Source organism: Balaenoptera physalus, assembly GCF_965194825.1.
Source record: "Balaenoptera physalus genome assembly, chromosome: 16".
NCBI classification, from domain to species: domain Eukaryota; kingdom Metazoa; phylum Chordata; class Mammalia; order Artiodactyla; family Balaenopteridae; genus Balaenoptera; species Balaenoptera physalus.
Genome location: NC_138898.1, coordinates 42,339,655 through 42,363,988, shown reverse-complemented (window position 1 = coordinate 42,363,988; position 24,334 = coordinate 42,339,655). Strand labels below are relative to the sequence as shown.

Genomic DNA, 24,334 nt, shown 5'->3' with positions numbered 1-24,334 from the left:
TCCCTTCTATATATTTTTCTACATTAGGAAATTATTTTTAAAAAGAGATTCTAAGATTAAAAATAAAATTCCTTCCAGGCTAATGCCTAACCATTAAACAATATCCTTTGAAAACAATTCAACGAAAGCAACTAAAAGCACCATCTCCTTCTCAGTCAAAAGAGTACCACAATAACCTTGTCAAAGGTCTTATTCAAATTAAGATGTGGACCATACTTGCAGTTTTCTTCTAATATACTAGTCTGGAAACTATTCTAAAAGGAAATGAGCTTCATTTAGAATGCCAACTAACTCTAAAAATAATTCACTAAGAGGGTCATATAAATGTAAATATAATTACATGATATTAATTTAACTTGATTTCACTTTAAAAATAAAAATCCATTGCAGTATAAAAGTAATACATCTAATGTTGTACGAAACATAAACCTGTATAATTGATTATATAAAAGCTTTCTTGCATGGGAGTTTTAGAAAATGAATTAGGATGCAATGTTAATACAGCACTTCAGAGACAATGTATATGTCTCAAGGAACAAATTTCTATAGATTTTATATATTAAATTAGCAACTAATTTTACAAACTATAGAGAAGATTATGCAGCAATATTTTTGCATTATATTAATGTTTGAGTCATTCTGCTCAATTTTGGAGAAGTATATGGAAGGTATTCTGAATTATTTGAATTCCCAATTAACAGAAATGTAGGCTTTGAAATGTTATACTATCAGGTTAAACATTTTTAGTAGAAATCTTTCTAGAACACACAACTCATTTTACAACCATAGAAAACTGCAAGTGGTTAACATAATTTAACTTTCTTTTGATGACTCAGTAGAAGTCTCATCTTTTTCCTAATGGGCAATGACTTTTGAGTCCCTTAATACTGCTGACTAACCTGTTTGACTGGGCACGAGTTCTTCAACATCACTCCGTGAGGGTTGTCATCAGTTCCCAGTCTCTGTCTCTTTCCTTCCCTGGAAGGGAAACCGCTTCCCAACATCAGAGGCCCTGCTGGTCTACGCCCCTTGCTTTCTATCAAAGCACGGAAGGATAGGACAAGCCATTTTCGGTAGGTTGATTTTATGAAATATACTCACACTACATCTCCTTAAAAAGTTACTTTAAGTTTATAGTCTCTAATTATGCAATGAGAAGCTTTCTTCATTAAAAAAATTCCTATTTCTTCTAATCAGGTTTAGAGATGTTTTTAGGCCTGAGGGGTTTGGAAAATCATGGCAAGTCCATTCTCTGGAAGGCAGTAATGACATCTTTTAGAATGACTTTGTTGCTGAAGGAGGTTTGAAGGGGGAATCACTGTCCGGATGCGTCCCTGAGGGAAGCCTTGGCCTGGAAAGTGTTAGGAGTAGAGGGAGGAGGAGAGAGGAAGGCAGGAACTAGTACTTATTGAGCATTTATTGTGAAGGTCCAGGTACTTTACACCCTTTAAATTATTTAATCCTAACGGCCACCTGTGGTGAGTAACATTTGCATTTTTTTAAAAAAATGAATGCTCAGAGAAGTGAAGTAAATCCCCCAAATTCCCCTAGCTAGTAAAGGGGCAAGGTAAGGATCCAAATTATACTGTCAGACACCAGCACCCTGCACCATCACTGCACCATGGTGACTCCTTGTTTCTTCATCGCTGACGGTCTCGGGTCCTCTTCCCAGATCTCTCCAGCCCTGATGGTGTACAGCCCCCTGTCCTCCCTTCTCTACCTGGATCTAACCCTGGGCCTCGTGAATGCACGCTCTCATTTCTGCCTCACACGGCACCACTTCACTTGAGGGCTGGTGGTAGAGGCAATGCTGTGAATGCTCCCGTACACCCCCTTCCCTCCTCCTCTGGGATGCTCTAACTCTCATGTCACACCTAACTCTGGATTTGAAGATTGTGATGGAGTAGCATGTCTTAGAAAACAGCCTCCTTGTTAACTGAGGTACATTCTTTGTTTGAGTGACTTATTCAGGTAATGTATAAAAAATTTTACATTCCTACCTTTATCAAGATAAAAAGAGAGAGCGATTATTTCTGAACTGTGTAATTAATGGGTTACTCAATTCTCTTGATAGTTACCACAGTCAGCGTATTAAAGCCGGCTCTCCCGAGCAGATGTCCTAGGTCATTGACAGCAGTGAAAGGAGAGACGTGTGGAGAAAATCCTCCTTCCCTTTCTGTTTCCGCTAACTGTAATGAACACCGGAGTTCATAGAGAGTGTCACCTCCAAACACTGCACCAATAAACACTCCATCTGGTTTTAAAACATAATGAATCTGTAATAAATATAAACAACAAAACTATTCAAAATTTGACATATAAAAATATTAAAAGGATATATGGTATCTAGGTCAATATTTTATGATTACCATTCTTACTTTGTCAAATTAATAACCAGATAATTTAATAAATAACACTTAGACAACCAACTGTCAGAAAGGCATTGCAGTATAATATTGTTGTGAAGATAGACATTTACTGATAGTGTTAATAGCTATAAAATATTTTATATGTTTTCAATTTCTTATAATAGACAAAACTGACTCTTACAATCAGTAAAATATTGAAAGAAAAAAATTTTAAAGTGTGGTAGAGTACAAAAGTCACCATCCTCCCTGTATCTGTGACTTCTGAAACGCTGCTCTGCAACAACCCCCATTAATGGATGGAGCCTACATCCCCCTCCTGGAATCTGGGCTAGCCTTGTGACTTGCACTGACCAAAAGAATGCAGAGCAAGTTGACAGTGTGTCAGTGTCAAGCCGAGGTCTCAATGGCCTTGCTGCTTCCACCTGCTCTCTAGGAGCCCCGCCTGGCCACCACGTTGTGAACAAGCCTGAGCTGGCCTGGTGAAGGATTAGAGGAAGAGGAGCAGAGATCAGCCAGGAGTCCCAGCTGAAGCCATCCGACAGCTCCAAGACAATCCACTGGCAGATCAGACACACGGGTGAGCCAAGCCAGACCCAGAAGAATTTCCTAAGTCCAGCTCAAATCCCTAATTCACAAAATTGTGAGCTAATTATTTTTAAAACAAAAAGTTGAGGTGGCTTATTATGCAGAAAAAGCTGATTTACAGAGAAACCATTATGATTCACAACATTAATCTAGCAACATTTTAGTTAAAATATTAATATATTAATCCAGTAACATACAGAATTAAGAAGTAACCAACTTATTTTTCAGCTTTAAAACAAAAACCAGTTTTAATAGATAACTTGAGCAAAATAGCAGCCAGAATGAATTCCAGAATCATAAGTGTTTACTCAATGACTCTTAGAACTACAATCTTTAACTAGTTTTGACTCTGACTATTCTCAACAACGAGGAACATTACAGGACAAGGTGGATTCTGAAGTACATCAGAACCCAAATCACAGGAGGCTCTTCTAATTCAAGTATGCATCTTGAATTTATATTTAATACATTATGAAGCAATTACAAAACAGTATATAAGCAAACCGACTGTAAAATCTTTTGGTTTTTTTCTTCTGCCCCTTTAGTGTTACTTCTTTCTCTTGCCATCAAACTCTAATATAACGTACCTAGAATTTAGTCCTCAGCTCTCTTCAGCTTCTCTCCACCACAGAGGGCTTATCAGTTCCCATGGATTTCACAAGGATCACTTTCCAATCTCTACCTTGAGCTTCCCAGAACTCTATACTTGTCTTTAGCTGCCTGTGCGCCATGAACATCTGTCTCTTGGTAAACTTACTCCCTCCCCTTCCCCAGTACATCCAACACACACACAACACTTTTTCTCAAACCAGCTCCCTTTTCCAAATGCCGTATATCTGTTAATTACCATTTTCTATTCCCTTTATCTGATCACTACCATTCTTTCCCCTACTTTTACTAATTATTCTCCAGGCATCTAGACTCAAAACTTTAAGGCAAGCTTTGACTCCTGACTCTTTTTGATCTTCAGCTCTAACCAGCCACCAAACTGTTGATTCTTACTTTGCAGAGTCCTAAATACCTTTCTCTTCTTTTTAACTCCTACCATTGCCACATAGGTTTAGTGTATCTCATGCCTGGGCACTGAAACAGTCTCTCTTCCATGTAACCAACTTCCAGTATCAGTTTTCTAATCAGCAAAATGAAGCTATCCTGCAGAGTTATTTAACACATATATAAAACAGAGCACAGTGATTGGCAAACAGTATATGCTTAAGATATGGTAGTTAGTATCCTGCCTACCAGCTTTTTAATCATGTCACTTTCCTCTTCAAAATTCTCCAGTGGCTCTGAATTGCCTTAAGAAAAAACTCCTAATTCCTTAATCTGTCACCTGAGTCTTACTAAATCTGGTCCCAATATTCCTCACCTACACCCTGGCACTATACTAATTCTCCAACAGGCTTCCTCTTTGTCCTTTCAGGCTCCTGAGTCTCTTACACCTCCCCTCTATCCCGGGATTCTGCCTTCCTGGAGTGTATTCCCACTCCAAATATGACCTACCCTTTGAGGCCCTGTTCAAGAAATTCCTTCCTCTTAAAGCTTTCCTAGGCCACTCCAAGCCACAGTGATCTTCCCTCCTCTGAACACGATGCTTTTTACCCACCCTTCACCTGTTTGTTGATCAATATCAACCAAGAAGCGTTTACTAGCATTGCCTAAGTATAAGGCATGGGGGAGATACAAACACTGTAGGAACAAATACGTTCTCACCCACGAAAAATTCAGGAAGAAAAGAAAGCACATAAGCCACAGAAAATGTCTTATGATATCAGTACTATTTTGTACAAGTCTTAAATATTTATGAAAACTTTAGTAACATCTCCATAATTAGATTTCTTAATTCTCAGGGAACAGGGAGTCACTAATGTACTTCTTAATATGCCAAAGGGCACCAAGTGTATCTGGCCGACAGAAGATAATCAATTTTTTATTTGCTTCCGTTTCCAATTGTCAAAAATATAAAATGGAAAACATCTATAAGTTTCTGTGTAAAAACAGAAACATCTATAAGTTGTTAATAATAAGCAAAATAACACAGGCTATTAGAATCAACACTAAGATTTTTACCTGTTCAAGTGCTCTAGGAAGGTCATTCACCCAGTGCAAACTAAAATATAAAACACACATTTGTTTTAGCTTAATGTGTATAATTAATTAGTACGAACAGCACTAGTATAATGATAAGCCACAAAAAAGGTGTAAATTTTCATGTTTGAAATTGCATATCAAAATTCACTGATTGTTTTCATACAAGTTTTAAAATAAAAAATATTCCTAGGGAATTACCTTCCTTCCGTTACAGGAGAAAATGTGACAGTATATCACTTTCCTGATATGATTATCTCTCCAATTAGTCTTCAATGAATAAAGTAAAAGTCAACTCTTCTAAAGCATACATACAAATGGCCAACAGGTATATGAAAAGATGCTCAACAACACTAATAATTAGGGAAATGCAAATCAAAACCACAATGAGATGTTACCTTATACCTATCAGGATGTCCATCAACCAAAAGAGATGACAAAGGCTGGTGAGGATGTGGAGAAAAGGGAGCCCTTGTGCATTGTTGGTGGGAACGTAAACTGGAACAGCTGCTATGGAAAACAGTATGAAGGTTCCTCAAAAAATTAAAAATTGAACTACCATATGATCCAGCAATCCCACATCTAGATATTTATCTGAAGGAAGTATATGAAGGTTCCTCAAAAAATTAAAAATTGAACTACCATATGATCCCGCAATCCCACATCTAGATATTCATCTGAAGGAAGTAAAGTCATTATCTTGAAGAGATATCTGTATTCCCATGTTCATAGCAGTATTATTCACAGTAGCCAAGGTATGGAAACAATCCAAGTGTCCATTAAGAGATGAATGGATAAAAAAGATGTGGTGTGTACACAGACACACACACACACACACACACACACACAGAGGAATATTATTCACCCATAAAAAAGAAGGAAATCCTGCCTTTTGGGTCAACATGGATGGACCTTGAGGGCATTATGCTAAGTGAAATAAGCAAGACGAAGGAAGAAAAATACTGTATGTTCTCACTTATATGCAGAATCTAAAAAAGCCAAACACATAGAAACAGAGTAGAATGGTGGCTGCCAGGGGCAGAGGGAAACAGGGAGATGTTCATCAAAGGATACAAACTCCCAGCTTTAAGATAAACAAGGTTTGGGGATCTAATACACAGCATGGTGACTGTAATTAACAACACTGTATTATATAATTGAAGGCTTTTAGGAGAGTAGATTTTAAATGTTATCACCACATACATACACAAAAAATTGCAATTATGTGAAGGGATGAAAATTGTTAACTAACCTTATTGTGGTAATCATTTTGCAATATATATATATGTATTTGATCATCATATGGTACACCTTAAACTTACGTATGTTATATACAAATAATATCTCAATAAAGCTGGGGAAAAATATAAAGTAAAAATCATCCCTATCTGGCATCTCATTTAAACAGTGCTATTCTGAGAAATTATTTGAAGTAGTAAAAATAAGGACCTGGGGGCTTCCCTGGTGGCACAGTGGTTTGGAGTCCGCCTGCCAATGCAGGGGACACGGGTTCGAGCCCTGGTTTGGGAAGATCCCGCATGCCGCAGAGCAACTAGGCCCGTGAGCCACAGCTACTGAGCCTGCACGTCTGGAGCCTGTGCTCCGCAACAAGAGAGGCCGCGATAGTGAGAGGCCCGCACACCGCGATGAAGAGGGGCCACCACTTGCCACAACTAGAGAAAGCCCTCGCACAGAAACGAAGACCCAACACAGCCAAAAATAAATAAATTAATTAATGAAAAAAAAAAAATAAGGACCTGATGACATATTCAAGGAAGTTCACCAATTAAACTAGATATATATAGAATTAAATCAAACAATTAAGCTAGATATATATAGAATTCTAAGTCCTACTTTCGTGGGGTGAGGGGGGGTAAGCCACTTCATCAGACCTATAATTTTCCCAAGGCAAACAGTATTACTCATCAAAAATAACTCAGTGAGTTTTCTGATAAATAATATCCCATACTTTTTAAGACTATAAAAAAGAATAAATAAACTCAAAATTCTATATACTTAAAACTTAATTTTAGAAGTGTCTTGCATTGTCTTTGGACTCTATTTGACCCTCTCCCAGAGTGTGGTGTCGTATAACCACAAGACTCAGTCTCTGTAGAGTACGGTCACACTTTCCTGGTAGAGCTGGCATCCTCTTAGCTGAATTCCAGGACAGCACCAAAGACCCATTTCAAACCATACTATGTTAAGCTCACATTTATCTTTCATAATGCTTTCTAACAATTATTTGATACTTTAAAAATTAAGGTCATATTATAAACTCTATCGTACTTATGGGGAAACTGAAAGTGACAGAATTACAGTAGTTACTTGCAAATAGCAAGCACATGAGCTAAAGTTAAAACTCAGGTTCTGACTCCCTGCCCAGGGCTCTTTCCCTTAGACCAAGGCTCTGTAATGTTTTCCATTTCACAATAGAATCTGAATACTTTTCTAAGTTTGTTCAGCACACCTCAAAAAGCAGAGAAAAAATTACAAACTCACTAAAGAAAACAGCAAGGGTGACCAACTCTCCCAGTTTGCCTGGAACTGAGGGGTTTCCTGAGACACAGGCCTTTCAGTGCTAACACTGGTAAAGTCTTGGGCAAACCATAATGACAGGTCACCCTAAAAACAGCCATTAAAAGGGCTGAACTGAGCATGTTGAATCTTTGAAAAAAAAATCTGACTATAATAATAAGGAGAAATAAGGCACCACATAGAATATTTTATTTTCTCTCTTAGATGCTGAGGTCTTTGAGGACAGGATTCCTGTCTGAATTCATTTTTCAATTCCCCAAAGCATTGAGCTCAGTGCCTTGTACATTATAATCTATTCAACAAATATTTATAATATGTGTTTTTGTAATAAATGTGGAGGGACATGGTAGGAAGCACAAAGGGGAAAAGTAACCTTGAGGACTACATTTCTGTGTAGAAGAATTAAAGTTAAAGGAAATACGAGCTTTTCCTTATTTGCCAGAATGAGTTTATAAAGGTGCTCTAACATCTGAATATTGGAGCCAGTATACTCTTTCAAACTCTTGCCCCCATCAACATGTAACTAGGTTACGTCAGCGAGGAAAACCCTTCTAACACAGATGAACTTTAGCAAATTAAGGAAAGTTGGGGAGGAAAAAAAATGAGGTACTATATCACTTATCTCCACTAGGGAGCATATAATCCATAATTCTTTACCAGAGAAAACTGGTTTGTGACTTAAAATAAGTTATTAAGAACTTACTCCATTATCTATTTTATTTACCTTATAATATTAAAACTTTATAGCATAAATTATCTATTTTTAGCATATATTTTTTAAAAGCACAAATGGATTACCAACCTTAAACTGCTAACCACCAGATCAAATGTATTTTCTCTGAAGGGAAGAAATTCTTCATCAGCTAAAACATTGACAGTAGGAATTTCCATTTCTAAGGCATTTTTCTAAAAGTTAAAAAATAAAAGTTCAAAAACACATTTATATAACATCTTAATTATTAACACAATCATTGTTTGTTAAACTTAAGCCAATATTATATTTACTTGGTAGTTTCTAGTCCTTCCAAAAAATAAAAATTAAAAAAATTAAAAGTTTCAGTGGAATAACTGAAGCCAGAAAACTGCTAGATGAAAATATGGGTGAACACTTTTATACTCTTAGATGAAAATGCCTAAGTAAACATGACTCAAAAACCAGAAATTGTAAAGATTGATATACTTGATGATAAACTAATCAAAAACTTCTAAAAAGCAATAAACAATGTAAACAATACATTTGGGAAAATATTTTTTAAATATATGCAGAAAAACTAATATCCCTAAAAAGCAAGTTCTTACAAACCACCTAGAATAAGAACATGCCAAGGTTAAAGTGTAGATAAAGGACTAAGGTATAGGCACATCATAAATATTACTTACAAAATTCACAAATTGAAAAAAACCAATAGCCAAATACCAATAGTCAAAAGACATCAAGAGCTATTTGGCTACTCTAGTAATCAAAGAAATGCAAATAAAAACAATGAAATTCTACTTTCTGCCTATTACATTGACAAAGACAAAATAAATGGCCCAGTGTTGCCAAAGAGAAGGAGAAAAGAGTGCTTTCATTTAATTCTGTTCTTCAGTCTTTCTAAGGGCAGTCTGGAGATGTATATTAACAATTTAAAGCTGAACATCAATGAATCCATACATTCCACTATTAGGAATTTATTCCCTGGGAGAAAATAAATCAAAATTGCTTTATATAAGGATGTTCATCACAGTGTTGGTTACTGAGATACTAGAAATACAACTGTCCTTCAACAGAAATTTAGCTAAATAAATCGTGGAATATTCATTCATTGATATAAAACAATGGTATTCTATGAAAAATATAGCATGTTTGCATAATAATGTTTGTATAAAACAGCGTTGGGGAGATATTATATGCCTACAAGGTAGAGACCAAAATGTCACCAGTGGTTGCCTCTGAGTGGTGGGACTAAGGGTGATTTTTCCTTCCTCCATTATACCTTGTACTGTTTTACTTTCCTTTATGTGTGTTACATTTATAATCAGGAAAAAAACAGCTAATTTCATTTTGAAGGAAATAAAAATAAAGAAGTAAAGAACTAAAAACCAAACCAGGAGATCAGAAACCAATAGTATTAAAAAGCTACCTACCAAAGCATTTTCTGCAATGTCTGTTTGGAAAAACTTTCCAACAGTTTCCTGAAATGGAATAAAGTTGATCAGATAATACAAAAACAAAAAAAAACAGTAACAAATCAAACAAAACAACTGTTGAAATTACTAAAGGAAAAAGTGATAATTATAGATTAATTTTCAGCTTTGTAAGGGTATTTTTCTGCATGTAATTAGTATGGTACACAAATACTTTTAATAACACATATTAAGTTACATAGAGTTAAATATATGCAGTCAACCCTACATGTAACATATTTAACAATATTTAATAAAATGGAGAACACAGGTATGAATAATCAGCATCCTTAATTTACTCCACTGGGTGAAGGCTGTGTGTTAACTTTTCCATGGCAGAATATGCTGAGAGCTAGTCCCCACTCTTGTACCACAGAAGATCCCTCCTGCATACCATCCCCAAATTAATCTTTCATCACTGTATCACACCCTATAGCTTTCTACCTCCACCTTCCCTGCTGCTATGCCCTTACTTCCAATGCCTATGAAACACCAATCCAGATTCTTTCAAATCCCAGGTCAGATTCTGTGCCCTTTCAGAAGCCTTTGATCAAATGAAACCCTACTGATTTTCCTTTCCCTTGACTCCTGTTGCAGTTTAATGACTGTACCATTTCCATGGCATTTACTATTATCAATAACAGTATTTGGAGAGGTTCATACACACCCTCCTCCTGCCTTGGCTCAAGTGTACTTTTTTTCTAAGTAGATTTGTTATAGAAATCCCACTTTAATCTGTGTCCAGCACAGTGTGCTACATAGAGAGGCTAAAACAATTAATGAATGTTTTTTGGTCTGAATTACAAATTGAAAAATAAAATGGTATAAGCATTAATAAAGGCTACTTATATTTCATCACACACAAGATTTCTAACCAACTGAGGAAATGAATATTTTTCATAGATAAAATATTAGCTTACTCACAACTTCCAAATGAATGTCAATGTGATTTTTATTGTGAATTAAAAATATTTGAACAAAGTGGTAATAAAGCACAATGTATCTTACATAGACTTAAAGAAACTATCAGTAGGAACACAGTATAAAATGGATTCAAAGAAAAGAAAAAATAATTTAAGAAAAAATTACTTAGGAGTAGACACAAAACAACCACTGGTTCCATCACTTTAAAAAAAACAGAGAAATGAGCAATTCTGATATAACCAAACTCTAAATATGATACAAATTGATTAGGAAAGCCTTTCCTTAAAATTAGCCAATTTTATTTCTCAAAGTAAATTAAGTCATCAAATAAACATACCTTATTCAAATGTTGTGCTATGTAACCTCTTCCACAACCGACATCCAAAGCAAAGGGGAAATCTCTGAAAAACAGACACAGAAGTCATATTTGTTTATAATAAAACAGTCCATAAATAATTATTAAAAACTAATTTTCTTAAGTAAAAACATTTTAGTGAACACAGCTTTCAAAAAAGTTATATCATCTGCCTTTGCTACCTTGCCTCACAAGGTGCATCCATCAGAGAACACACCAGACACGGCAAGTCTGTCTGGCCTAGCCACTCACAGGACCTCACAACCAATAACTTTCCATAAGGTTGCTCCAAGATGTGGATGTGAAGAACTGACTTAGTGGGGGGTATTTTAATTTGATAATATACCCAGATAAAGAATGAAAAGAAGTCAATGTAAATGAACATGAAAATATTTGGCATACCTATCAGGAACTTACTACTTACCCCTACTTCTCAAATTTGTGATGACTTAGAAATCATCATGTGAAATAGCATGAAGTATAACATGATAAACTAAAAACCAAACAAAATATCAACTAAATAACAGCTAACTTTTACTTAAATCTTACCGGGTTCAAAGCAGTGTGCTAAGTATGCAGAGTTAAGTAAGTCAATCCAAGGTCACTCAACTAATAAGCAGCAGTCAGAACTTGAATTCAGTCAGTTTGAATCCTGAACCAGAACTATTATCCCCTATGCAATGCTGTCTCCTCCAAATATATGTCATACTAAATCCAATTGTGGGTCATAGGTTTAAGAAAACTTTGTGACAAAAATTTTTTAAATTTTATCCACTAATAACATTTTTCCTATTGGAAGCAAGAGTTCCTTTTCAATTTCTGTTAAAAACCTATGTCAAAAATATAGAACACCAGTACACAGCTGGAGAACCACTGGTGAGAGAACCATTTATTTACCTAATGTCCTCAATCTTGATTGTGAACACAGGCAGTGTGGCTTGGGGAAGCATATAGCCTTTGCAATCACAAAGACACGAGTTAGAATTCTGGGCCTGCAATTTACTAGCTCTGTGACCACAGACAAGTGATTTAATCTTGCTGGATCTCAGTTTCTCCATCTATAAAATGGAAAAGTTACTACCTTCCTCAGGGTTGGTATGAGAATTTTATGAAACAGTGCATGTAAAGTATTCAGCACAGTACAAATGTTCAACAATAGTTAGGACTTATTATTATCACCGACTTTAACAGTACTAAGTAGGCTTCAGATAGCACAAATAAGACATTTACTAATCTGTTGGATTAGTTTAAAAAAATAAACATAAGATCAGTGTTGACAATACAAGCTATTCTAATAATAGAACATTAGTGTAAGACATTTTAGACTGTTATTTTTAATAATTTAATTCCAAAGAGTTACTGTTATTTTAAGACATGCTTTTAGCCAAAATCACAGTTTTCTCCACAGACCTGTGTTTTGCTCAGTACTATGACATAAAAAGACGGTAAAATCCAATCTGACTTGGAAAATTTAATGTTTCATTTATTAAATTGCAAATGACCTAAAATCCAGGCAAATGAATGACTACAGTATAGAGAATTAGCTATTTTTCAGATTTTTAAAATAACGAAACCAATGAAACAGATGAAATGAGGGTGATTTTTGCAACAATGAAGAATTTTTTTTTTAAACTTTATGAAACTGATTCACCCCAAGACTCTTTTAAGTAGCCAGGATATATCCAAAATATGATTTCAAGAGTTTGTGATTTTACAAAATTCCTCTTTTTTGAATAGACAAATGTAATAAATTCATCCCATATTGGTCTAATTTAATGTGTGTCTTTTATACAAAAGAGCACAAAAAGTGATTTGCTAACATCACAGAGCAATTCTACAGCAAAGCCATTATTTAACTGTGGTTCCTGCCACCTGGCTGTAAACTCAAAGCTTTTGTTATGCCTAATATAGAGCAATGAATCCATCAAGGTTTTAATAATATTTGATGAAGGTATTCTTTTCTCAAATCTGCCGCTATATAATTGTCATAAAACCCTTATTGCTATTAATAATACCTAAGATATAATGGCCAAAGTCTCATATAACTTGATGGGGGAACAAATCTAGGTAGACTCTCTCCTTCACTTACATGGTAAAAGGTTCTGTTATAATTTTAAACTTTTAAAGTTAGGTTTAGTAAATCTTAAAATTCACATGTCAACTATATCCATTTTTGGAGCAATCTTTCCATTACTCGCTTTTGACCAAATCAAGTGGAATAGCCATTCAGTCTTGGAGAGAAGCTGAGTTGTGCTTCCATTCATTCTTTTTTAAGACAACAATGAAGAAAAGAATACTTACTCTCTCAGACATAAAAAAAGGAGAGATCTAAGAGTGATTAAAATCACTAATCCTGGTAATAAATTCATCTAGATTCTGCCATTCCAGATATCAAGTTCTCAGCATTTAATTTCTCAAGCCTTCATTCAAAAGTTGATTGGGGCTTCCCTGGTGTTGCAGTGGTTAAGAATCCACCTGCCAATGCAGGGGACACGGGTTCGAGCCCTGGTCCGGGAAGATCCCACATGCCACGGAGCAACTAAGCCCGTGCGCCACAACTACTGAGCCTGCGTGCCACAACTACTGAAGCCTGTGCGCCTAGAGCCCGTGCTCTGCCATAAGAGAAGCCACTGCAATGAGAAGCCCGTGCACCACAACAAAGAGTAGCCCCCGCTCGCCGCAACTAGAGAAAGACCGTGCGCAGCAACAAAGACCCAACGCAGCCAAAAATAAATTAATTAGTATATTAAAAACATAATTAAAAAGAAAAGTTGATTGTATTTTATTATGACAATCATCACTTACCTGGCTATGTCATATACACGGTCTGCAATCCGACTTCCAACCTGACAGATTATAAGAGGCAATGAAGTTAAGATGAGTAGGTTTAACAGAGAAGTAACACTTTTTCCAGTATTCAACAATCCATAGGTTACTTATGTTTCAACATGTTAAGTTCCCTTTATCCCTTTTTCAATTTGACCTCAGCAACTTTCTTTTCAAATTCTGAATAGGAACATCATAAATTAAAGGAAACACACTGAGTTAATTACTTCAGAAGTCAATTTAAGGAAAGAAGACTAAATACTATATATATATATATATATATATATATATATATATATATATATATATATATACACATACATATATATGTATATATATGACTTAATATTCCATATGATACAAGAATGCAAGGCCAAAAAGCAACAGGATACCCCAATTTAAAAAAAAATCAACAGGAACATAACAAGCATATTATTGTCTATAGATATTAACATGAGGTATGTGAAAGTGAAAAATTAGTTAGCTGGGGATTATTACAGATCAATGTATAAGTGATCACTTAATAAAAACTCTATTATTTGATAACTACCAACAAATTTTGTGGAACTCCTAAATGAGTAAACAACTTTTCTGAGCAACATCTGCAAATTAGAAGTCAGCCAAATCTGAAGACACCTCCTCAATCCCACCCTAATTTAAAAGAGGTCATAAGGTAGGCACCTCCGTTTTGCTGGGCTAGCTTCGCCTGGCAGGAATAAAGATGTGGGAGCCTAATATTCCACTCATTCCCTTATAAACATCCCAGAGTTTCTATTAGGACTTTAAAGTTCAGAACATATGTGTATTTGCTTTGGGGTGGGGAGGAGGGGTAAGGGAGGAGGGACAGCAGAAGTCTTTTCCCAGAGGACTCCACTGTGTACATCATTCCTAATATGAATACCTTTTGTTTATTATTTTTAAAAAACTCCCATATACTTCATCTCATCTATTCTAGTCCTAAACACTGGTGAGGCCTCAGTCAAGTTGCAATCCAGGTGCTTTTCTTGGAGAAGAGTGGCTGGAAACTCACATCTTCTAAGTACATGTCACCATGAACCCTGAGGACAAAGTCACTCATCTGATCAGGCCAGGACTTGCACAGAGCTCTGCCCAAAGTAGGGGCAGTAAATGTTGGCTGCATTGGCTTGAAAGAACTCATTACACTTGATTTCAATTTCAGTCCATCCCTGAAGAAACACGAGGCCTGAGCTCTGTGCTGCCTGTCCAGAAAGCAGAAACCTGTTCAAGTCCCTAGTCCACCTAGGCAGAGAGGAAGAGGTCTCTCAAACCAGCACAGACAAATCAGAGATCTTAATTTATCTTAATGAGTCTTCCTAAAACACGAACCAGAGCCCATCACTCCATTGCTTAAAAGCATTCGACAGTCTCACATTCCTCTAGAGCTATGTTGGCCAACAGAAAAACAATCAGAGCTACATGAGCAACTTAAAATTTTCTAGTAGCCATTTTAAAAAGGGTAAAGAAATTAATTTTAACATTTTATTTAACCCAATATATCAAAAATAGAACTTCAACATGTAATCAATGTAAAAAGATATTAAGGAAATATTTTACATCCTCTGTTCACATTGTCACTGAAATCCCGTGTATTTTACATTTACTGCCCATCTCAAAGGGACATTCAAGTGCTCAATAGCTACATGCGGCCAGAAATGACCATATCGAATGGACAGCTGAGATGGAGAAGAAAATCCAAAGTCCTCACCCATTAAGGCCCTTGTAAGCTGGGCCCTCCCTGACCTCCCAATGGAGGTCCCTGGAAGCCTCAACAAGATCCTTTCGGCCTCAGGGGCTCTGGGTTTGTCTTTCCCTTTGCCTACAAGGCTTTTCCCCCCAGATCCCAGCCTGGCTAATTCCTCATCACGTCGTCTGCCCGAGCGGCCTTCCCTGACCATTGCAGTCACCTTACTACTTCACTTTGTTACCTGGCCTTACTTCTTTAGCTAAAATTATATTTTTTTGTTCACTGTCTCGCCTCCCACAAGAATGAAATCTCCTGAGAGCAGCGGTCTTACTTTGCCCTGGTCACACCTGTAATACAGGCACCATCTGCCGAGGTTATGAATGAATGAAGAGCAACTTACAAACACCGGCGCCCGGCCGCTGGGAGACTACAGTAGAGGCCCAGACAGGCCGGTCGGCTGCTCAAGGTCACACAGCGAGGTGGGGGCGGCCGGGGCCTGGCCGGAGCTCCCGGACCCGAAGCCAAGGCTCGGCGCCGCCCTCCCCGCCGTCCCCGCCGTCCCGCTGACTCACCTCCTCCTTCAGGTAGTCAAACTTTATCCGCTCAGGCTGCCGGGCCGCCCAGTTCTTCTGTTTCCTCTTCAAATCCCGATCGAATATGTTTAGGGATCTGGGCGAGGCGCTGCCCAGGGAAGAGACGCCGGAGGCCACCTTCCTGAAGCCGACGTTCTTCGCGGGGACCCCCGCCACCGGAGGTCGCCGCCACCGGGGCGGGAACCTGGTCAGCCGCAGCATCTCCAGCGGCGACGCCGCTTGCAGGCGCGTTTATCGTGCGCATGCGCCGCGGCTTCAGCGAGGACTCTGGAGAGCTTCGCCGAGGGAAAGCGGAGGAAGTTTGGCCCAGTTCGCGTGCCATTCCGGCTGCGCGTCACGCTGAGGATTGTGGGAGTGGCGGCTCACGTGAGGCTCGAAGAGGTCTCGGAGTTGGTGAGTGGGGTTAGGTTCCAGAAAAAGGGCTTGTCGAGGGGGCGGAATCAGTCTGTGACAGGGTCTCCGTCGGATTCGTGAGAGCCACGCTCTTCCTCCTTGCCTTTCCGACTTCTTTCTTCAGGCTTTCTTGCTCTTCCTCCGGGTCCTGTTGAGGGACCTCAGCCCCAAAGCGGCTCTCTGAGGTTTGGGAGTTGGGAAGGAGATCCCAGTTCCGGGGTCACCCTGGTGTTCCCCGTGTTAGAGGGTGGGTAGAAGGGGAGGGTGGGCTACAGAGATGAGGGCGGGCGTCGAAGATGAGGTCAGGTCGCCTTCCCCTCTCCGAATATCTGGAGTGTATCAAGTGCTTTCGTTCTAAACATTTATACACATTAGCTCTAATAGTTGAATGAAATGGTACCTACCCTACCCCATAAGGCTGTTCAGAGGGTTAAATGTTTAATTGTATGAGTGCATCATAGTCAGGCCTTGCTTTTGAAACAAAGCACTACTACCATGTATTTATTAACTAGAGTGAGACTTAACCAGATTCATGAAGGGTGGTAGTATATAAAGGGGGAACTTTGAGCTAAACCTGAATTGATTTTGGTCTGTTTAGTTAGGAGACTAGACACGTAGAAGTAAATGCTGTTCCGGGTAGAATGAAGTTAGGATTAACGGAGAGAATGGGACCAGAACGTGAAGAAACAAATAAGACCAACTGAGACTTCGGAATTTTTTAATTACATTAGTTTTTTACTTGTAATACATACAAGTATACAAGTAGAAATATAGGATATCTAAGTGAAGGCAGTTGGCTAGTAATCATTTGCCCCCCTCCATAAAGACCTGGAATTCTGCTTGGTTTTGCCTTAAATTTATTTCTCCATATGATCTGTACTCAAAAGTAGATATTCTGATAGTTTTTTATTTTCTGCATGTGACTCAAAATGAGTTTGGGAAAGGAAATTAGACCTGTTACTTTTATTTTACTTACATTTACCTTAATATTTTCCCAAAGCATCTTATTTAATTCTATTAGTAACCTTTCATTATTGTTTTATTTTTTAGTGTTTGGTTTCTTCAAGCATTTGCCCAGTCAGACATTTAAAAATGGCATCCAAACAAGAAATAATGAGTGATCAGCGGTTTAGGCGTGTTGCAAAGGACCCGAGATTTTGGGAAATGCCAGAAAAGGATCGAAAAATCAAAATTGACAAGAGATTTCGAGCAATGTTTCATGACAAAAAGTTCAAATTGAATTATGCTGTGGATAAAAGAGGACGCCCCATCAACCATAGCACTACAGAGGACTTGAAGCGTTTTTACGACCTTTCAGATTCTGATTCGGATCTCTCTGATGAAGATAATAAAGCAATGAACCAAAAGAAAATGAAGAAGAAAAAACCCCAGACTAAAAATGAAAAAGAATCAAAAAATCTTGTTGAGGAGAAAAAGAAAGAAACCAAGAAAATTAATCAAAAGGATTCTGGAAAGAAGAATGATTTAGATAACTCTGGGAGAATTCAGAAAATGAAAACCTCGTGCAAATCTAAGAAGATAGAGTCAATAAGTCCCAAGAACGATAGCAAAGAATTTATACAAAAAAGTACAAAAGGGAAAAAAACCATTGTTCAACATAATACAGACTTGTTTCCCAAAGGAAAATTAAGAACAGTAGACTCAGGCACCTCTGAAATTGCGCAGTCTCCCAAAGTCAAGTATTCTGAGACAGGACGAGAAATGCAATCAGGTTGGTTGGAAAGAACTAAAGATTCTTTGGTATTACATTACTTATTTTTATACTGGTCTTTTAAGAAAGGAAATATATGTAATAAGTATTTTCATAGTATCATAAAAGTGGTCAAATGCTTATTTGGAAGTATAAAGCTATGAAAGAAAAAACACCATATGATAATGAATTTTTAATTTGATGCTATAATGGCTAGAAGAGAGACAAATAAAAATTTAGGTCTTGAGGCTAAACAGTGATTTTGATTTGTGGTGGGCACTAGTGACAGCTAGGGTCTCCAACCAGATAAAATGTTACATGGTCTCATCACAGGATAAAAAGAGGTGTGTCTGAAGAAGGTAAGTAGAGTTGGGTGCTCCTTCCTTCCTTCCTTCATTCAACTCCTTTTAGTAACTAATATGTGGCAGATAGAACATTGAGTAAGACATGGTTCCCCCATCTCAGGGCTACTGTTAGTGTATATGACGCCTGTGCAAATTAGAAAAAGAGGTGCCCTTCTGGACACACAGCACTTCCAGAGCTCACAGTTTGGTGAGGACAGCACCTTTGAGGGAGGTACAGGTTCTTTTCCCCTGAACAGACACAGCATTCCTGCAGGGTGTATGGCTTGGTGATTGGAGTTTGGCCTTGATTTCAGCCCTTCTTGACCCTTTGCAGATCACCTTTTTCAAATAACAACCTGCTAAACTCTGTGCAGTGGCACTGGTCTAAAGCAGTACTGTCCGATAGAAATATGTAATTTTGAATTTTCTAGTGGACACTTTAAAAAGTAAGAAGAAACAGGTGAAATTAATTTTATTAATATATTTTATTTAACCTAATATGTCAAAAATTATTTCAATATGTAATCAACATAAAAAATGTAATGGGATATTTTATATTCTGTTTTCATACTAATAGCAAGTTGGATGAGCCATCTTTCAGGTACTCAATTGCCACATGTGGCTGCTGGCTACCATTTTGGACAGTGCAGATATAAAGCAGAAGAAATTAATCAGAACCATAATACAAAATAGAGTAATTTAAAGTGCTATAGAAGAACAGGGCTCTGAGAATTCGGAGGAGGAGGTCACTCAAGATATGGTAATCAGTAAAATTCATAGGTGAAGTGCTGTTTTGGTTGGGGTTTGGAAGAATTAAATTTGGGATTCAGAGTATTCTACACGGAAAGAACTTTTTAAGCAGAGATACGGTTGGGCTTGCTCAGAAGAGATCAGTATTCTCATTTGATTAGATAATGTGTCTGAAAGGGTGAGCGAATAATAAAGCTAGAAATGGTTGTTTGAAGCTAAGTGAGAAACATCTGACTCTAGTTCATGTTTACAAGTTTTCTAAGCTTATTAAAATGTTGCGTCACCTCTGGCAGCAGGAAATTTTGAGTGTTGGTATTGCTGATGGTTGATGTTGTAACTGAAAATTGGTGATGTTCAGATAAGCCAGACAAAGGCTGGCTGTGATTACAGGACCCAAGGAAGGTAGGCATCAGGAAGAGGCAGAGAGAGGTCTTGACAGGCCTCTGGGAAGGTAGGAAGTATCAGGCAGTGGACAGAATTCTAAATAGCAGGGACTAGGGGTCAGGGGTGAGATTTGTAGTGGAACCAGACAGCAAACTGAGGTATAGGGACAAGGGATGCAAGTCTGGTTACTGAAAGTGGAGAATAAGATCAGGCTGGGAACAGCAGCAAGGTTGGCTTGATGCTGAATTTGTGAGCGAAGTTAGTCTAGCATCCTTCAAATTTCACTAGATTTAGGGCGTTAGATTAATATAACATATCCATATAATCCTTGGGGTTGATTTTACAGAATCTTTTGACGTATCTTTTTAAATTTAATTTTCTCAGTAACCATTGAGAAATTAGGATATATTCATTAGGAAACAAGTGATCTGTGTGAGGATACACAGAGCTGGGCCAGTAACTCAGGTCTTTGACTCTTTCTACCCCAGCATGTTGTTTGCTGTAATTTACGTTGGTTCCACAGTCTAGAAAAAACATTATCTGTAAATAGAGATCAAGTGACTCCACCAGCACTATCTTTTTTTCTTTATTCATTCATGACTTATCATTCCAGCAAGTACTGTGTACAAGGGGCTTTTTAAGTGCTATGAGGTAAAGATGATGGAAGGAGTTGCAGTTTAATATTACATATCATTTTAAAATGTTGATGCCCAGCACTTGCACTCCTAAGAATTTATTTTAGGTAAACAATTGGACATGTGTTTAAAGAGTTGTGCATTATAGCATTGTTTTTCAAATTTTTAAAATGGTAACAAATCATTAGGGGATTGATTAAATAAGTTATGATATATCCAAATATGTTCATGACATATGAAGTTTTAAAAATAGGTTACATGGGAATTCCCTGGTGGTCCCATAGTTAAGATTCTACGCTTTCACTGCTGAGGGCACGGGTTCCATCCCTGGTCAGGGAACTAAGATCCCGAAAGCCACGCTGTGCGGCCAAAAAAAAAAAAACATAGGTTACAAAATAGAATAAATGGTATGACTAGCTACTTAAATTAGTGGGCATATCATAGAAAACAAATTTAGGGAGTTATGTACCAAAATAACTACTCAGTTATCTCTGAATGAAAAATTACTAGTCATCTTTATTTTCTTTGCTCAACCATATTTTCTTAATTTTTTACAGTGAGCATTCATTACTTTTATAATCAGACGGAAAATGATAAAGCATTTTTTTAAAGTAGGTGAATAATAGTAGTGTTTATAGTCACTACTAGAGCAGTACCATCTAGGAATAGAGGCAATTACTTATTTTTCTATTACCTCATTATTTAGAATAAGGTTTTGTACAAGGTAGGCTCTGAGCAAACGTTTAGTGAATGAATAAATATTCTGAATGTACTTGATATTGTCAAAAATTTTAAAATACTAGATCTCTTTAAGTCTCCCATGTATCAATTTATTATACAACCCCAAATGTGATATGTGTACCATTGTCATGTGAGAAGATGTCATATGTCAGGTGATACTCAAACTTTTTTTATATTAATAGTTACGTAGTTCAACATCTTAGGTAAAAAAATGTAACCACCATATGACATTTGTGGCTTCAGGGATATTGTTTAGAACAAGCTAATATTTTTAATTAAAAAAAATTCAGCTTCATGAAAAATATCAGTGACAGGCAAAAATCATGAAAATTGTATAGTAATAACTGATGTTTGAGAAATATTGCAATATTAGATAGAGCTGTATCCCCAAGGTGTTATTTTAAGCAGGTTGCTTAAAAGTGAATTCTAATGCTTATCTAATAGTAACTTTCTTTCACTATCATGGTGGTGTTTTTCTGATCCCATTTATAGAACTTATGATAATGCCTTTTTTTGGCTTTTTCACATCTACTAGTTAGTTATCTTTTATTACTCCCCCCTTTTGTGGTACTAAAATAAAGCTCAGTTCCTACTTTCCTCCTAACAAAACTCCTTTTCATTTGGTCTCAGGTCGGGCATCTTTTTGAAGCCTTCCTTATTATAAATACCTCTCTGCCGGCAAATTTAGGTGTTTCTCTCTGTGGTGCTTTAGAACATAATTTCATAAATCAGTAAATGATTTCTTTTGTTTATGAGCTCACGAAGAGCATGGGATCATGTTATAAATCATCTCCCTTTTTGGTCCCCCCAGCTCAATTCTGTGTACATAGTACTCAATATTTGGTCAGTGAATGACTATTATAAGATTATAAGACCACTTATAGGCTCTATCCACTTAGAACCTGTGAATCAGAAACATAAGCTCCAACTTAAAGATGAATAAGATATATAAGATATATCTGTACTCACACAGATATGCACAGAATAGATAGAAGCATATGATTGTTTTAGAAATAGGAAATCAGTCCTTTCTGTGTATAATGAAGGCCAAAAAAAACCCAGTTTAAGGTGAAACCAGTCTTTCACTCATATATTGCTAACCATAAGTCAGTTGCAAACTTTAAGATGTAGCAGAAAAGTTATTATTTTGCTCTCTTCATAAGTGATCTTATCCACATCACAACTTTTGTTATTATATACAAGAATCAGTCAAAAATTTTATCTCCAGCTCAGACTTCTCTGAGCTGTAGACTCATACAGCCAACGGCCTTCTCTCTGTCTCCTCTTAGATGGCTCAAAGGCACTTCCAGTTCAACATATCCAAAACCAAATTCATCATATACCTCCACCAAACAAACTTGTTCTCTTCCATCATTACCTCTTTTTCTGTCTGTCCATCTAACTAGCTAGCTCTTTCTGCAAGCCAAGAAGCTAGGACTCATCTTTGATACTGCCCAGATTCCCCATATCAAGCCCCTGTCACTGATTACTGTTGGTCTTACCTCCTGACTCTGAAAGTCAAGAGCGACTCACTACTCTACATCTCTCCTGCCACCAACTTAGTGCTACCTTCATTTCTCGCTAGGAATACTGTACTAACCTTTTAATTCTTTTTCACATCCACTCTTAACTCCCTCTAGTTAAGTTTTCTACACTGTTGCTGAGGTGATCTCAATATGCAAATCTGATGATGTCCCTCCTTCTGAAAATAGCAGTGGCTTCTCATATGTTTTTATGATAAAGTCCAAAGCTACATGGCACCTACCTAACTCTTCAGTTTCATTTTCTACTTGACTTCTGTACAAGAAGACTTCTGGCTCTCTGTAATCCAGACATGCTTGCCAGCTTTTTTCTATTAGTGGATCTTTACATATGCTTTTCTTGCTATTTGGAACATTTCCTTCATCTATTAGTCTAACCCTGACTACTTAATTCCTCTTCATCCTTCTAGTAGCAACTCGTTTATCACTTGCTTAGTGACCCCTATTTTGTGCTCTCATAGCATCTTGTAACATTTCTTCTTGGCACTTATCTTAGTTGTAATTTCATTTTTTTATGTGCATTGATTTGATTGATTTTATTTGATCAATAACTGTCCATCTGTCCTCTTCACCTGACTGGAAGCTTATTGAGGGCATTGATTGCTTCTCTTTTGCCAATGGTAGTATATTGAGTACCTAGCACAGAGCAGACACTCAATAAATATTGAATGAGTATATGAATCTACTTGTGTGATCTGGGTATATATTAAGATTTCTATTAAATAACTTGGTTAGGCATGAATTTTGCTGAATTTATATTTTCCTTTAGTCTGTTTCATAGAAATTATATTTTTACTGGATTTGAGGTCAAAATAACTTGGATTTAATTTAATTCAGTGTTTACGTTTTCTTAATTTCTCCCACCTTTGACCTTTTTGCAGTGGTTCCATTCATAATGGCAAGAGACAGTGATGGTCATGAAGACTCAGCAAGTGGTAAAATGTTTGACAAAGAAGCTCTGGAGGAAGATTCAGAAAGTGCTAGTGAAATAGGAGGTGATGAAGAATCTGAAGATGAAATTACAGGCATTTGTAGAGCTATTGCTGCTGATCTTCATGATGATGATGGTGATGGTGATGATGATGATGGAGGGAATGAAAATGATGAGGAGGAAGATGAAGATGAGGATAGTGATGATGATGATGAAAGTGACAGTGGCCCCGATCTTGCGAGGGGCAAAGGAAATATAGAAACTAGTTCCGAAGATGAAGAAGATATGGCATATTTACTTCCAGAGGAATCTGGTTTTGAGCATGCTTGGAGAGAATTAGATAAAGATGCTCCTCGGGCTGATGAGGTGACCTTTTGAATAAATAAGATTATTTGTCAAGAGTACAGTACAAGTAGCTGTTATAGATGGTAGGATTGATGTCATTAAATTAACAAGGAAAAGCTTTATTGGTAAATAATACTCTTGATGATGATTCTGATTAAAACTTCTTGATACAGAATATACCTATATAAAGTACATGTCTGTCCAAGCAGATAGGGATGAACTTCTATATAAATAATTAAAAGTCACATGAAATTTTTAGAAAATTCTTGTTTTAACTAGGAGTTTATATTTCAGTTCCTACTGCACCTATTAGAAATGCTGTAGATTAATATACTCAACTTTCCTACTTATGGGTGGCAGAATAGCTTAACAAACTTGGTGGTTAAAGAATCAGCTCGTCATCATGTTCT

General features: G+C 37.0%; 2 protein-coding genes across 9 annotated transcripts in view; one reads left to right on the top strand and one right to left on the bottom strand.

Annotated features, from left to right (window-relative positions):
- NDUFAF5 (NADH:ubiquinone oxidoreductase complex assembly factor 5) overlaps nucleotides 1-16,350 on the bottom strand; it is a gene marked incomplete at its 5' end in the record, with an annotated part of 32,913 nt that extends 16,563 nt beyond the window's left edge. For 3 of the 6 annotated variants that reach the window (XR_014254566.1, XM_082428643.1, XM_082428644.1), the window contains 7 exons: nucleotides 2,079-2,276; nucleotides 5,025-5,064; nucleotides 8,383-8,486; nucleotides 9,708-9,755; nucleotides 11,008-11,071; nucleotides 13,831-13,871; nucleotides 16,129-16,350. Coding sequence is in view for 4 of the 6 variants with exons in the window: in XM_082428643.1 (XP_082284769.1) it covers nucleotides 2,079-2,276; nucleotides 5,025-5,064; nucleotides 8,383-8,486; nucleotides 9,708-9,755; nucleotides 11,008-11,071; nucleotides 13,831-13,871; nucleotides 16,129-16,350 (717 nt within the window). Of the gene's footprint in view, nucleotides 1-2,000; nucleotides 2,277-5,024; nucleotides 5,065-8,382; nucleotides 8,487-9,707; nucleotides 9,756-11,007; nucleotides 11,072-13,830; nucleotides 13,872-15,956; nucleotides 16,096-16,128 lie in introns of those variants that run through there. The other 3 variants (XR_014254567.1, XM_082428646.1, XM_082428645.1) reach the window with 3 other exon arrangements.
- A 74-nt stretch (nucleotides 16,351-16,424) lies between these two features.
- Nucleotides 16,425-24,334, top strand: part of ESF1 (ESF1 nucleolar pre-rRNA processing protein homolog) — a 59,371-nt gene continuing 51,461 nt past the window's right edge. Inside the window, exons 1-3 of one of the 3 annotated variants that reach the window (XM_082428594.1) lie at nucleotides 16,425-16,542; nucleotides 17,593-18,274; nucleotides 23,530-23,945. In XM_082428594.1, the coding sequence (XP_082284720.1) occupies nucleotides 17,635-18,274; nucleotides 23,530-23,945 (1,056 nt within the window). In that variant the 5' untranslated portion in view covers nucleotides 16,425-16,542; nucleotides 17,593-17,634. Of the gene's footprint in view, nucleotides 16,728-17,592; nucleotides 18,275-23,529; nucleotides 23,946-24,334 lie in introns of all 3 variants that reach the window. The other 2 variants (XM_082428592.1, XM_082428593.1) reach the window with 2 other exon arrangements.